This window comes from Arachis duranensis, chromosome 10 (genome assembly GCF_000817695.3).
Source record: "Arachis duranensis cultivar V14167 chromosome 10, aradu.V14167.gnm2.J7QH, whole genome shotgun sequence".
Classification (NCBI taxonomy): Eukaryota; Viridiplantae; Streptophyta; class Magnoliopsida; order Fabales; family Fabaceae; genus Arachis; species Arachis duranensis.
The window spans coordinates 102,820,588-102,833,074 of NC_029781.3; the positions used below are offsets into that span (position 1 = coordinate 102,820,588).

The 12,487-nt window shown below is 34.1% G+C and overlaps 1 protein-coding gene across 5 annotated transcripts; it reads right to left on the bottom strand.

Annotated features, from left to right (window-relative positions):
• Nucleotides 1–2,158: 2,158 nt before the first annotated feature.
• LOC107471600 (valine--tRNA ligase, mitochondrial 1) lies at nucleotides 2,159–12,137 on the bottom strand. 5 transcript variants are annotated; one of them, XM_052255200.1, is made up of 22 exons: nucleotides 11,879–12,137; nucleotides 10,873–10,995; nucleotides 9,212–9,358; nucleotides 8,839–8,889; nucleotides 8,509–8,684; nucleotides 8,355–8,427; nucleotides 7,939–8,004; nucleotides 7,779–7,862; nucleotides 7,475–7,552; nucleotides 7,110–7,193; nucleotides 6,747–6,826; nucleotides 6,352–6,409; nucleotides 5,976–6,278; nucleotides 5,710–5,880; nucleotides 5,277–5,476; nucleotides 4,493–4,895; nucleotides 4,162–4,413; nucleotides 3,569–4,069; nucleotides 3,228–3,319; nucleotides 2,879–2,978; nucleotides 2,629–2,771; nucleotides 2,159–2,529 (listed from the first exon to the last, which is right to left on the bottom strand). In XM_052255200.1, exons 3-22 carry the CDS (start codon nucleotides 9,284–9,286, stop codon nucleotides 2,376–2,378), a joined length of 3,144 nt encoding a protein of 1,047 aa, XP_052111160.1. In that variant the 5' UTR covers nucleotides 9,287–9,358; nucleotides 10,873–10,995; nucleotides 11,879–12,137; the 3' UTR covers nucleotides 2,159–2,375. The 5 variants fall into 5 exon arrangements, with proteins under 5 accessions (XP_052111160.1, XP_052111161.1, XP_015946580.1 ...); XM_052255201.1 differs by lacking the exon at nucleotides 11,879–12,137 and adding an exon at nucleotides 11,236–11,299; XM_016091094.3 differs by lacking the exon at nucleotides 10,873–10,995.
• Nucleotides 12,138–12,487: the final 350 nt, after the last annotated feature.

Below are 12,487 nucleotides of genomic sequence, written 5' to 3' on the forward strand. Positions count from 1 at the left end.
ATTTATATATTTTTCTAACTAAATAATCAATCACCAGAAAATTAAATTTGTCATAATAGCATAATCAAATCTACTTTATATATATTCTCTTAAATAAAATATATCTTTTACTTCCTTTTTAGTCTCTTCTTTTTTATTCACGATTGTAATTTTCAAGGTCGATGAAAATGATAATTAATTTTTCATTAGCTTATAGTTTTCTTGATATAAAATTATAAATACAACCCACTATAACCACATGTATTTTTTTATTGGAAAAAGAACATCAAGAATAATAATTTATAATGTTACAATTTGAATGGTGTATATATACAAATTGAAAAGCAGGACGTGAATACTGTGACGATTGACGAGTGTGGTTGATGAATGTGTGGACCTCTAAAATCAGTGTCAATTTATGGAACTGTATTGCTGGCTTCTTAGGGTTCAATAAATTTATTTATTTATTTAGTTTTTAAATGTTTGGTATCAATAATTATTGAATTTGATTTGTCAAAAGCTAAAACTCAAAAGGGGAGTGGTATGAATATGATTGCTTTCGGTCACTCGCTACCAAGATTTACAATTTTTTATTTCTTCATTTTGTTCTTGTGTTTTGAGTGGTTCTCTCCCATTCATGATTAATTATTATTTTTTTATTCATGCTTCACACGATTCAATTAATATTTTTTTCTTAAAAGCTAACTAACTGAATTTTATGCAATGTATATATATTTTGATGATTAAATCTCTGTAGTAATTTTTCATAATCTTGGTTTTTATCAATGATATTTTTAATAGTGTGAAATTACATCTAATAGTATAGAATCATTCAATTTTTTTTAGTAATTAAATGTTGACCAGAATTTAACAAAAATACTAGCCCTAACACTCCTCATTTATTTAATAGTAGTTCAAGATAGTAAAGGAATGCCAGCTCATTATTGCATTTGTTGAGTCAACTCCAGATAGGGGTCGAACGACTACTATGGTGTCCGGAATTTATTCTCAAAACTACAACTGTACAATTGAAATTTTATGAACAAAATTAGTAAAAATCGTAAATTTAAAAGATTACTATAGAAATTTTGGGATTTTTTTAAAATAAATAATTTAATTGTTTTAATTATCTATCGATAAATACGTTACAAATTATTTATTTTGATAATTAAAATAATTAAATTATTTATTTAAAAAACAATCCAGAAATTTTGTCTATCTTGTTCTTTACGCAATATTTGTTTTTGTGTAGTCAAAACTTGGAAGTTTTATTTTGGACAACATTGCTCGGCCCACATAGGGCCCAAATATACAACAGCTAAAGAAAAGAAACAAATTAAGCAAACCAGGAACAAATCTTTGTTTGGGCATAGATAGAATTATAAAACTCCGGGTTAAGTGTCCAATTCATCAACCTTTCTAATTGCCAACAAAATAATTAACAATCCCTCTGCATCTCAGCATCTATATCTTTATAATGACATCATTTTAATACCATCATTTTTTTAACAACTAATTTGCAGTTTTTCTCTTTTAATAAAAAAATAATTTAACTACATGCTAAACCAAAATCCACGCTTGATTGCTTTAACGCTTTGCTTCTGATCTACTTGTCTACTTAAATAAGTATCAAAAATTTAAATTCCACCTTGTATATATAACAACTTATTAGCAAATAATAGATCATCGAATAAAATTCAGATCTAGCAAATTAGTCTTTGTTTTGCTGAATTAGAAAATAGGTTTAATTACTTTGTTGGTCCCTATAGTTTCGCAAAATTTTCAATTTGGTCCCTATATTTTTTTTCTTTTTAATTGAATCCTTGCACCAAAAATTTTTTTTAATTGAGTCTCTACACTTTTTTTCCTTTTTATTTAGGTCCCTATACCAATTCTTTTTTTTTAGTTGAGTCCCTATAAAATTAAGCCAATTACTACTAAGAAGGATTTAATTGAAAAAAAAATAGTGAAAGGACCTAATTAAAAAAAAATAAAGACCTAATTAAAAATTTCACAAAACTATAGGAACCAACAAAGTAATTAAACCTAAAAAATACCATGGAAAAAACAAACTAATCTACCAACATTGAAACTGAAACTTGCAGTTTTTTCTAAATTGTAGGTTCTTGTTCTTGTAGTGTTCTTTATTTGTTTTGTTTCTTTTGTTGGATACCAGAGATAAAAAGGGTAGGAGGTGTATGAAAGCTAAGTTACAATCTCGTGTTCAATTGCTGATTTTGCTGGTAAGTTACAACACATGCACAAAATAACTGCTCAAAATTTCTTGCCAAAGGATTACCAAAACAAAAGAGAAGGTGTATAAATAACAGCCAAAAAGTTAGGCTATACTAATCAAATGAAACCGAAAAAAAATACTAATGATCAATCAAGATCCACTATTTTGAAGCTATAGTAAGTCCAGCCGTTTCCTCGAGCAGCAGCCGCTCCTTTAGCGAGTCGAGCTTCTCCTGGTTCTTAGCTCTGACTTGAGGCAAAACCTTCTCTTCATAACCTGGAGCACTCATAATCTTCTCTAGTTTTTCTATTTGCCTGTGTTTTCAATGTGTTAGAATTTGGAAGCAGTGAATTTGCATTTATAACTTGGCTATGCTAAAATAAGTTTTCAGCAGCAGTTAGGTATAAACTTACTTCTTAAGCTCCTCTATCTTCTTCATCTTTCCTTGCTCTGCTTCTGCAGAACTTGTCCCTTGAAGCTCTAAGTAAACAGAAAGGGTTTCGTTTACAACTGTATTCGCGTACCCAGAAGGAACAGCATCGTTTTCATTGATCACCTGTGAATCATACCATTGGTGTTAAAAGTGAAGAATATGTTGTTGATATGCGCTGTGATATCGAAAAAAAAATAAAATAAAACCATTTATAAACTTGTCCAACTTACGGTTAAAGAGGACAGATTTGCTAGCGTTACAATCTCCAGTTGACGGCTTGATATAATCTCCTCAACCGCCCGTGTTAAGCAAAGAACAAAAGCCGGTCGCCTAGAAACAAGCACCGGTTATGGAATCAGCAAAGTATGTTAAGATTGAAATGCAATCGCAATCTGGTCAGTAGAGAAGGCAGTCATGATATGACAGAATAAAAACAGAGGCCATAGCTTCGCCAGAACTTTTCATCGTCTTGTGGTTACTTTCAGAGGATCTCAAATCATCACTTGCGCAATTCACACAGTTCCTTTTTCTTTTCAATGACATATATTCGCATAAAATAGAAAGCAGAAAAACCAATACCTATCGCGACTCTCTTTTGCAAGTGACCTGAGAGATTTAACAGTCGACTCGACAAGATCCATATCATTCTCCACTGTTTCATTATTCCAGCCCTGGGATGGAAAATACAATATTAAAGACATACTACAACAACTAAATCTTTTCAGTGGGCTCGGTTATTAATAAGAAATATAATTGTACAAAAGAAGTATCTATTGCTTAATAGCCAAAGATTTTTAATAAATCGGAATATCATTATCCTTTTCTTCTCGACGGAATAATTCTCGATTTATCAAACATAAAAAGACTAGATATTATCTGAAAGTAGACGAGGATGTAGTTTATCCTCCGAAAAAACTAACCTCTGTAGGTGATGGATAAGGACATATCATGATAGAATCTGCTCTTTTACATTCCTTGGGTGAAGGAAGCCGCTGCCACAATTCTTCCGTAACAAACGGCATAAATGGATGAAGCAATCGAAGGCCATTATCAAGACAGAACCACAAGGTATCCTGTGCATGGCGTCTTTCAGAAGCAAACTTGGGATCATTACCAGCAAAGTAAGGTTTAATCACTTCAATAAAGACATCACACAATTGATACTGCCACCAAGAATACACAGCAGTGGTAGCATGTGAGAACTCAAATGATTCTAGAGACTTTATTGTTTTAGTTATGATTTTGTTTAACACCGAGAGAATCCACTGGCAGCTAAATGGAAGAACATCTGGACCCAAATTTGCAGGAGGAATATAATCATCTCCAAGCTTGCTCATGGCAAATCGTATAGCATTCCACAATTTATTACACCATTGACGATACCCAACCACCCTTTGAATATCAAGGTTGATTTTATCAGACTGAAATGAAAGAAAATAACACAATTAATAATGAATTCAATGAATTGATGAGAAAAAGAAATGCCGTATAAACATTGGTAGAATATTGACACCTGAGCTGTGTATGAAACCAGTGCAAAACGGAGAGCATCTGCACCACATTCCTCAATGCCATTTGGAAAGTCCTTCTTCTGACCCTCTATCGCAACAGCTAGTTCTTTAGGGTCTAGGTTACCACCCTCTAACCTCTTATGTAGACCTTCCAGCGATATCCCATTTATCACTTCGATTGGATCAATAACATTTCCTAATGACTTGGACATTTTGCGCCCATGTGCATCACGAATCATGGGATGTAAATAAATCTGCAAAGAATGGAAATCACACATGCATAAACAAGAATTAAACCCTCCCTAAATGATCATCATAAGACAGCAAAGTCACCTGTCTAAAAGGCACATCACCGCCCAACTTCATTCCTAACATCACCATACGTGCAACCCAGAAGAATAAGATATCATGACCGGTTTCCAAAACAGAAGTTGGATAGAATGTCTTTAGGTCTTTTGTGTCATCAGGCCAGCCCAACACAGATAATGGGAACAGACCAGAAGAAAACCATGTATCAAGAACGTCGGGGTCGCGGATCAAATGGAACTTCTTTCCACTATACCTTTGGCTAGCCTCAGCTTGGGCCTCCTCCTCATTTCTTGCCACTACCCAATGATCATTGTAAACACCAAACTCCTTCAGTTGGTCATCTTCCAAAGTGACATACCATGCAGGTATTTGGTGACCCCACCACAACTGCCGTGAAATGCACCAATCGCGTATGTTTTCTAGCCATCTGTAAACTTGAAATCTTAGATTAAGACATTGTAATATAAAAACGTGCGCAAAGGCAAAATAAAATCCAATTTTAAAAAACATGCCACCCAAATACTTAGTTGAGCTGAAAACCTAAAAGCAAAGCAGCTCAGTAAACTAAGATTGATTGTATTATTCAAGATTTTATCTGCCTCTATTTCAGTCTTGAGCTGTACCAAGCATAGCAAAACTCAATTCTTAACCTTTTTCCCTAATAAAAAGAGAATGATACTATTATTCTTTATATGATAAGATTAGCTTCCAGTGTAGTATAAAAGCATAAACTACAATTCAGAAAACTACGAAGAGTCAATTTTATAATAGATCATTATGAAAAAAGTGCAAAGAAATATATAAGCACCTCTTCCAATCAGCCAAATATTGTTTTGGAACAATTTCTAGCTTTATGTTTTCCTCATCCACAGCAGCATTAAGACCTTCCTTTGCCATATCTCCACAACTAACATACCACTGGGGCTTTATCATAGGCTCGATAACATCATTGCTTCTTGAACATACACCAAGGCGCATTTCATTGTTTTCAGAACCCCTATAAAGTCCCTATAAGGAAGGAGAGGAGAAATAAGCACCACCCAAACTTGATTCTTTCAACACATTCTCACCAAAGATTGAAACAAATACAAGTAATATGGCCACCCAGTCACCAAAAGATGCATTCATTAGTCAGATTGCACATAGATACTTGTGCAAATTCCGACAAGAGTAACAATAACTATTGATCTTATCCGAGGGACAAAAGATATCATATGCAACAATCAATTTTATAACAATACCTTCTTTTGTAATGCTTCTGCTATTGCTTCTCGAGCTTTAAATCGTGGCATGCCCAAAAATTCAGAGCCACCATTGGAATTTATTTTTCCATCATCAGTGAAAACATTAATGAATTCAAGGTTGTGACGTTTTCCCACCTCAAAATCATTTGGATCATGGGCAGGTGTGATCTGCAAGGACAAGGGAAGTAACATAATGCATACAAAATCACTTCAAAAAGAACTTCAACACACACAGAGCTTTTAATCATACATATAGAGAATACCTTGACGGCACCTGTACCAAATGCTGGATCAACAAGAATAGCATCACAAACTATAGGAAGTTTTCTTCCACTGAATGGATGAATAACACATTTTCCATGAAATTGGCTGTATCTTTGATCATCAGGATGTACGGCAATAGCAGTGTCACCAAGCATGGTTTCAATCCTAGTTGTGGCAACAATAATTTCACCTAGGTTCCCTTCCAAGGGGTATGCAAATTTGGTTAGAACTCCAAACTCTACTGGTTTGTCATACCCGGGGACCTTTAGCAGGGTCCTTTCTTTTACATCAATATAATCCACCTGCATGCAGAAAAGCAAATTACATTACACAGAATTCATTAGAGGAACAACAGAGAAGCAATGCATTGCATACCTCAATATCAGATATAGCAGTTCGTAATACACAATCCCAGTTCACCAAACGAAGGTCCCTACAACAGTGACCAAAACAGAGAAATTAGAATTGCATACTGTGCACTGGCAACAGAAAAAACTGAAATATAAACCATACTATAGAAATTGAGAACTTATAGAACACACAAAGTTTGATAAACAGAATTATCAGCTTTAGATTTCAAATTAATTCACAAAGATACATTAGATATGAATATATGATTTTACCATGGCGCATTTATTAAACTAAATAAACAATTCAGGTTTAAGTGAACATTTCAAGTTTTAAACAAGAATTAATAAAGTATCTATGATTCTTAAGAACTGAAAAAAAAAAAAAAACAACTTAATAATTGTTGCCAACAACCATCACACCTATAAATAAGGCCTTGCTTGTAAAGCATCACAAATGCCTCTGTCACAGCTTTAGATCTTTGATCATCCATTGTGAAGCACTGGAAAGAGAAAGACACGAATATGTTGAAACAAATTACCATGTTATAAAAGTGAAATGGCATAAAACAAATGAACTTTTAGTGGACAGGCATGTGTTCAGCTATCTATGCTTCATTGCTAGGTTGGTTGGATGTTATAAAAATGCTTTTGGGTTGGCCATGCAAAAGAACAAAGATCGTACTTTCAGCTCAAGTATTTATTTTCTTTTGATTAACAACAAAAAAATGAAGGAAAAATGAGTCATTAACATTAGACTACACAACAAAGAAGTTAGATATTTACCTCACGTGTCCAATCTAGAGAGGCTCCTAATCGACGTAACTGTTGTAATATTGTGCCTCCATACTTGTCTTTCCACTCCCACACCTATTTTTGTCAACATTCACCAGTAGGTCTAAGCATCAAACTTGAAAAATAAGGCAGACAGGAGCAAAGCATCTTGCATCAGGGTCTAGAAAAGGACTGCACCCAAAAGGGTGTAACATAGGCAGTCTAACCAGATGCAAGCATCAGTAGTTAGTTTCACAGCTTAAACCCATGACATTAAGGTCATAATGAGAAAATTGAAACTTTTCTCCAAGGCTCCCAAAATAGAAGGTATTGAAATATTCAAAACAAGGCATAAAATACTTCAATGGAAAACATACCTCAGAAACGAATTTCTCACGGCCCAGATCATGCCTAGTTAGTTTTCGTTCACGCATTATCTTTTTCTCCACAACCACCTGCAACATAGTAGTCAAATTTAAACATAATTCCAAATTATCTCACACATAAATTGATCAAAAATTGATCTAAACTACCATTAAAGACAATAAAAGTATGACACAACACAATTTGTAGCAATTTGTTTCTAGCCACAAATTTATAATAGAAGGCACAATACACAATACCCCCACAGAATGAGCAAAATAGAACCAATATATAAACTTAAATATTTAGAAAATGAACCTGTGTGGCAATCCCAGCATGGTCCATCCCAGGCACCCACAAAGCATTGTATCCAGACATCCTTCGCCAACGAATCATGGTGTCCTGCAAGCAATAAATCACATTGAGATTAATAGTTATCAACAGCTAAACTGAATAAGGGAATTTAATTATAAGATACCTCAATTGCAGCTGTTAGAGCATGACCAATGTGAAGAGCTCCAGTCACATTTGGTGGGGGTAAAACCTAAAAATAAAGCACAGTTAGGCACTCAATGGATATAAATAAACAATTGTTCCTTGCTCTAACTCATTTGAAATTTTTAGCTACCTTACATGTACCTCAAAAGCAATGCAAAGGGAAACAAAGACTAAAACTTCTCAAAATTAAACCAAGATCATAACAACATATATCTTTTCAAATTAAAAAATTCACCCATTTATCAATACCAATTTGAGAAAAATCACTTCCACCATACAGTGAAAGTACTACAGTCACACTACATAAATAACATGCGAGTTCTCACCACACAAATATTAAGTTACATCCGAATTGCCACCAGGAACAAGCATATATGAGTTCAGCAAAACACTCACAATAACAAAAGGTGGTTTGGAGCTGCTTGAGTCTGCCACAAAATACTTTGATTTCTCCCACCACTCATACCACCTAAATTTTATCAACACAAACAATGAGCATTTCATACAAGGAAACAGCAATAATGAACATAACAACAGGATTGGCACCCACGATTTCTCGACGGCAGTTGGACTGTACTGCTTTGCCATTTGACGAGACATACGTTTCTTGTCACCAGAAGTGGTCTCAGGATCAATGAAGTCTTCAGGATTCTCATCCTCCGCGCCACGTCTGGCAGCTTTCTTTTCACTCTTTTTTGGGGCATTGGATTGCTGAGCTTGTTGCTGCTGAAACCAACAAGGAGAAAATGCTGAAAAATTCAAGCATAATTTGCAATGTCAAATGCTCAAACTGAGACAGAACACAAACAGGTTCACATTATATTAAACAAAATCAGGCATTGCTATTGCACAGCATGAAAAATCTGTGAACTGTAGTCACCTGAGCTTGCTTTTGGAGGAATTTCTCTTTCTTCAATTGCTTTTCTCTTGCCTGCCCACAAAATCCACAAACTTGTCACATGAAAATTAAAAACAAAACAACAAAAAAAGTTGCCATTCAATAGTACTATTATTACGCTAGTCTAAAAGAATAGATTCAAATCAAAAGTTGAAAGCTTTTCAGCTAGTTTACAACACTATTTGAATTCCTCCCATAACTATCATAAAGGAATTCATTTCAGCAAAAAGGGTGTCGAAAACCTCATTTATGGAAATCCCATGGAAGTGTCAAAAACCCAGAAAGCTGAAAACTTGAATCAATAAATGAATGAGCAAGTAGGGATCTTAAAAGATTGCGATGAAGATGGAGAAACCTTCTCCTCCTTCTTCTTCTTCTTCTCTGGATCTTCGATTACTTGCTCCTTGTTGTTCTGCGAGGAATTGTCCATTGGAAGATGGGAATGAGAGTTGCGGGAACTGAGTGTGCGAATTGGAATCCAATGGCGGCCCTTTCCACGAGTCTATGGCAATGGAAAGGAAGGAGTCGCAATGTCAGATAGAGTGACTCAAGCAAGACAAACACTAACCTAGCCACCTAGGTGTTTTGTTCAAATTTAAAACTTTTAATTGAAAATAAGGGTAAGTTTAGAAATTACATTGTCCCAAAGACAAGATTATTTTTTTAGTAAGGTTATGAAGCTATGAAACCGGACCAATTATCAAACCGTTCTAATTACTGATTTATTAGACCAACTATTATAAGGGTTGATTTGATTCCTTCAATATTTTTAAATACAATATTTTTGTCTGTATTTTATTTGCCAAATATAATTAAACACTATTAATTATTTATTTTAATAAATTATACACCATATATAGAGCATCCTAGTAAACATCTAAACACTTTATTTTTAAAAGGTATTCAATTTCAACCAAAGAGAACGCAATAAATTTTCTTATTTTACTGCTTTAACAAGAATAAAAATATTATCCAAATATACAAATTTGTTATCAAATTAGTTGTTATATATTTAAATATATTTATTATTTAATTTATTTTTAATATATATTTTATATTTTAACAAATATTTTATATGTATAATTATTTTAATAAATAATTTTTTATCCACAACAAAAAATCAAGAATTGTCAATTGGTTTTGACTTTTGATTAATCAACCAACCATGAAAGTTTTATATTATGGTTTGAGTTCAAAAAGGCAATAATTAATTGGTAAAAAGTTAATTTTTTAAAGTGGAGAATTATACTTATTAGTGATATAATCTACATAATTTTCAAGGTTTCGAAAACCGGATCGGTTATCGAACTGCTTTAATCATTAGTTTACTGATTTATTGATCCAACTAGTTCAACCGTAATTCAACTAAAAAAATCGTTTTAGAACAAAATAATAAATAAATTATAAATAGTCATCCTAAAATATAAATCAACCCACTTTTTGTCTCATGACAACACTGCCATTCAGACAACAATATCTCTTTCATTTCTGTCCTAATGCAAAGAATTAAAAAAAATCAAACAAATTGAATAAAACTTCTAATATTAATGGTGAATCCATCTCTTTAATATTACAAATAATAGGAATTCATCACATAAATACATCAATATTACAAAATATACTAATATACATGACAAATAGGTAAGACATGATACAACAGTACCTTTTGATCGATTTTAGAATCCGTCAAGCAACATGTAGAGATGAATTAATAGCACAAAAATAGATAAGAAGACAACACTGAAGGTTCAAATAATCATTGAATACAATGCAAAGCTACTTATTCATTGAGATCTCACATTATACAAACAACTTTCATGACTTAAGTTTGCACATTTTCAACAAACAATTGTAACCAGTGTTATAGATATGAGGTTGGATGCATGATTATATAGTGTAGTGAGGTGAATTTTTGTCTCTGTTGTTAACACGAGACTATACAATGCTCCTCATGTGGATTTGTCTCCAAGATGAATTCACAAAATGTTTACTCTAGGAACCAAAGAGCATACATACTGGACTACGCAAGTAATGCTTAACTACTTTGAATAAATTTGCATGGCCTTGACCATCACCACGAGAAAATCCAGTTGTAAATTTGTCTCTGTCCCGAAACGAGTGGCATAAGATGCTAAGAGGCTGCAAGCACAGAGGAATTGAATGACCCTTTGAAACTTTAATAATTTCCATTATAACAATAATCTTAGCAAATTCCCTAACACATAAAACCCTTGAAACAAAGGAAATTTTGTCAGCCCAAAGCTTTGTACCGACATTATTAATTGTATTCCAATTCCTCCCTTAATAATTTGTAAAGAATTAAAAAACAAATAAATTCACTATTTATATTGAATTAGCTAGAGGTAGATGCATGTTTACCAAGTGATGCAGGATTGTTTATCATTCCACTGGTAATTGAATATGTGTCTCCAAAGGAGAACTTAAATTCAGAGAGCTTTGATGAGTTCAAATCTAGCAGCATATAATACAATCCATAGTTGAAGAGTTCAGCAATGAAAATGTACAAATATGCATTGAAAATGTACAAAATTTCAATAAACATTACTAAACAGAGGCAAGAAAGAACAACCATCATTCAGCAACAAACATTACAAAACAGCAACAAGTAATCACACTATTACCAAATTCGAAAAGAATGAAAACCAGATAAACCCAATCATAAACACCATTACTAAATTAAATAAAAAATCAACCAAAAATCACCTTGCAAATCCAATTAAAAACAGCTTTTCACTTTGTACCCTAAACACCAATTAAATCACATGAACCAAAATTAATTTGAGGGAAAATGCCACAGTTCAATGCTTATGAGTTTACTGAGAAAAAAAAAACCGACAACAGCAGCAAAACAAATCAGTTATCATTTATCACAAATTTCGGATTCAAAACACAAATCAATAATCAAGTAATCAGAGACATTCAAAATCACAAATCACTAATTCAGACTTCAGAGACATTCAGATTCAATAATGCAAGTACAACAGAAATCAGTGCCACTAACCTTCCACTACAGCAGGACGTCAACGGCGAGACGATGGCGCAGCAGCTGGAAGCCTCGAACAGCGACTTCACCGGCGGAATGGATGACGTGCCGAGCTAGAAGAGAAGCTCTGGCCGTATGCCTTTGGGACAGGGGAAGGAGGAGGCCGCGAAGACGCCGACAACCACGGACGGCGGCGGCGGTTCCGGAGACGAAGTTGGGTTTTGGGTCTGGGGAACCTTAGGGCTAGCTGCTTCGATGTTCGAAGGAAGGGGAGGTTTGGCGCGTGCTGGGGAGGGTGGTTAACCGGGTGGGGTTTTTTCACTTTTTTTTGTTTTTAAAGGAAAACGACATCGTTTTATACGAACCGGTCAGTTTCTAGTCCGATCCAACCGGCCAGTTCAACAGTTTTTTAACCGTTCGAATATAGTGATTTTAGGGGAAAGATCGGGCTGTTTTGCACGTCGATAGGGCTGGAAGTGAATCGAGTTAAGCCGAATTAGACCAAACTCAAGCTCAACTCACGAAAATTAAGCTTGGCTCACGGCTCGACTCACTAACAATCGAGCCTATTTCATAAGCTCAAACTCGACTCAACGAAAGCTCACGAAATGGCTCGACTGACTCGAA

Coding starts and splice junctions, on each gene's coding strand:
- LOC107471600 (XM_016091094.3), bottom strand. CDS start 9,286: ATGGACAATTCCTCGCAGAACAACAAGGAGCAAGTAATCGAAGATCCA. Junction 6,279..6,351: donor CTGCTATATCTGATATTGAG/GTATGCAATGCA, acceptor TTCTGCATGCAG/GTGGATTATATTGATGTAAA. Junction 5,881..5,975: donor TTGGTACAGGTGCCGTCAAG/GTATTCTCTATA, acceptor TTGTCCTTGCAG/ATCACACCTGCCCATGATCC.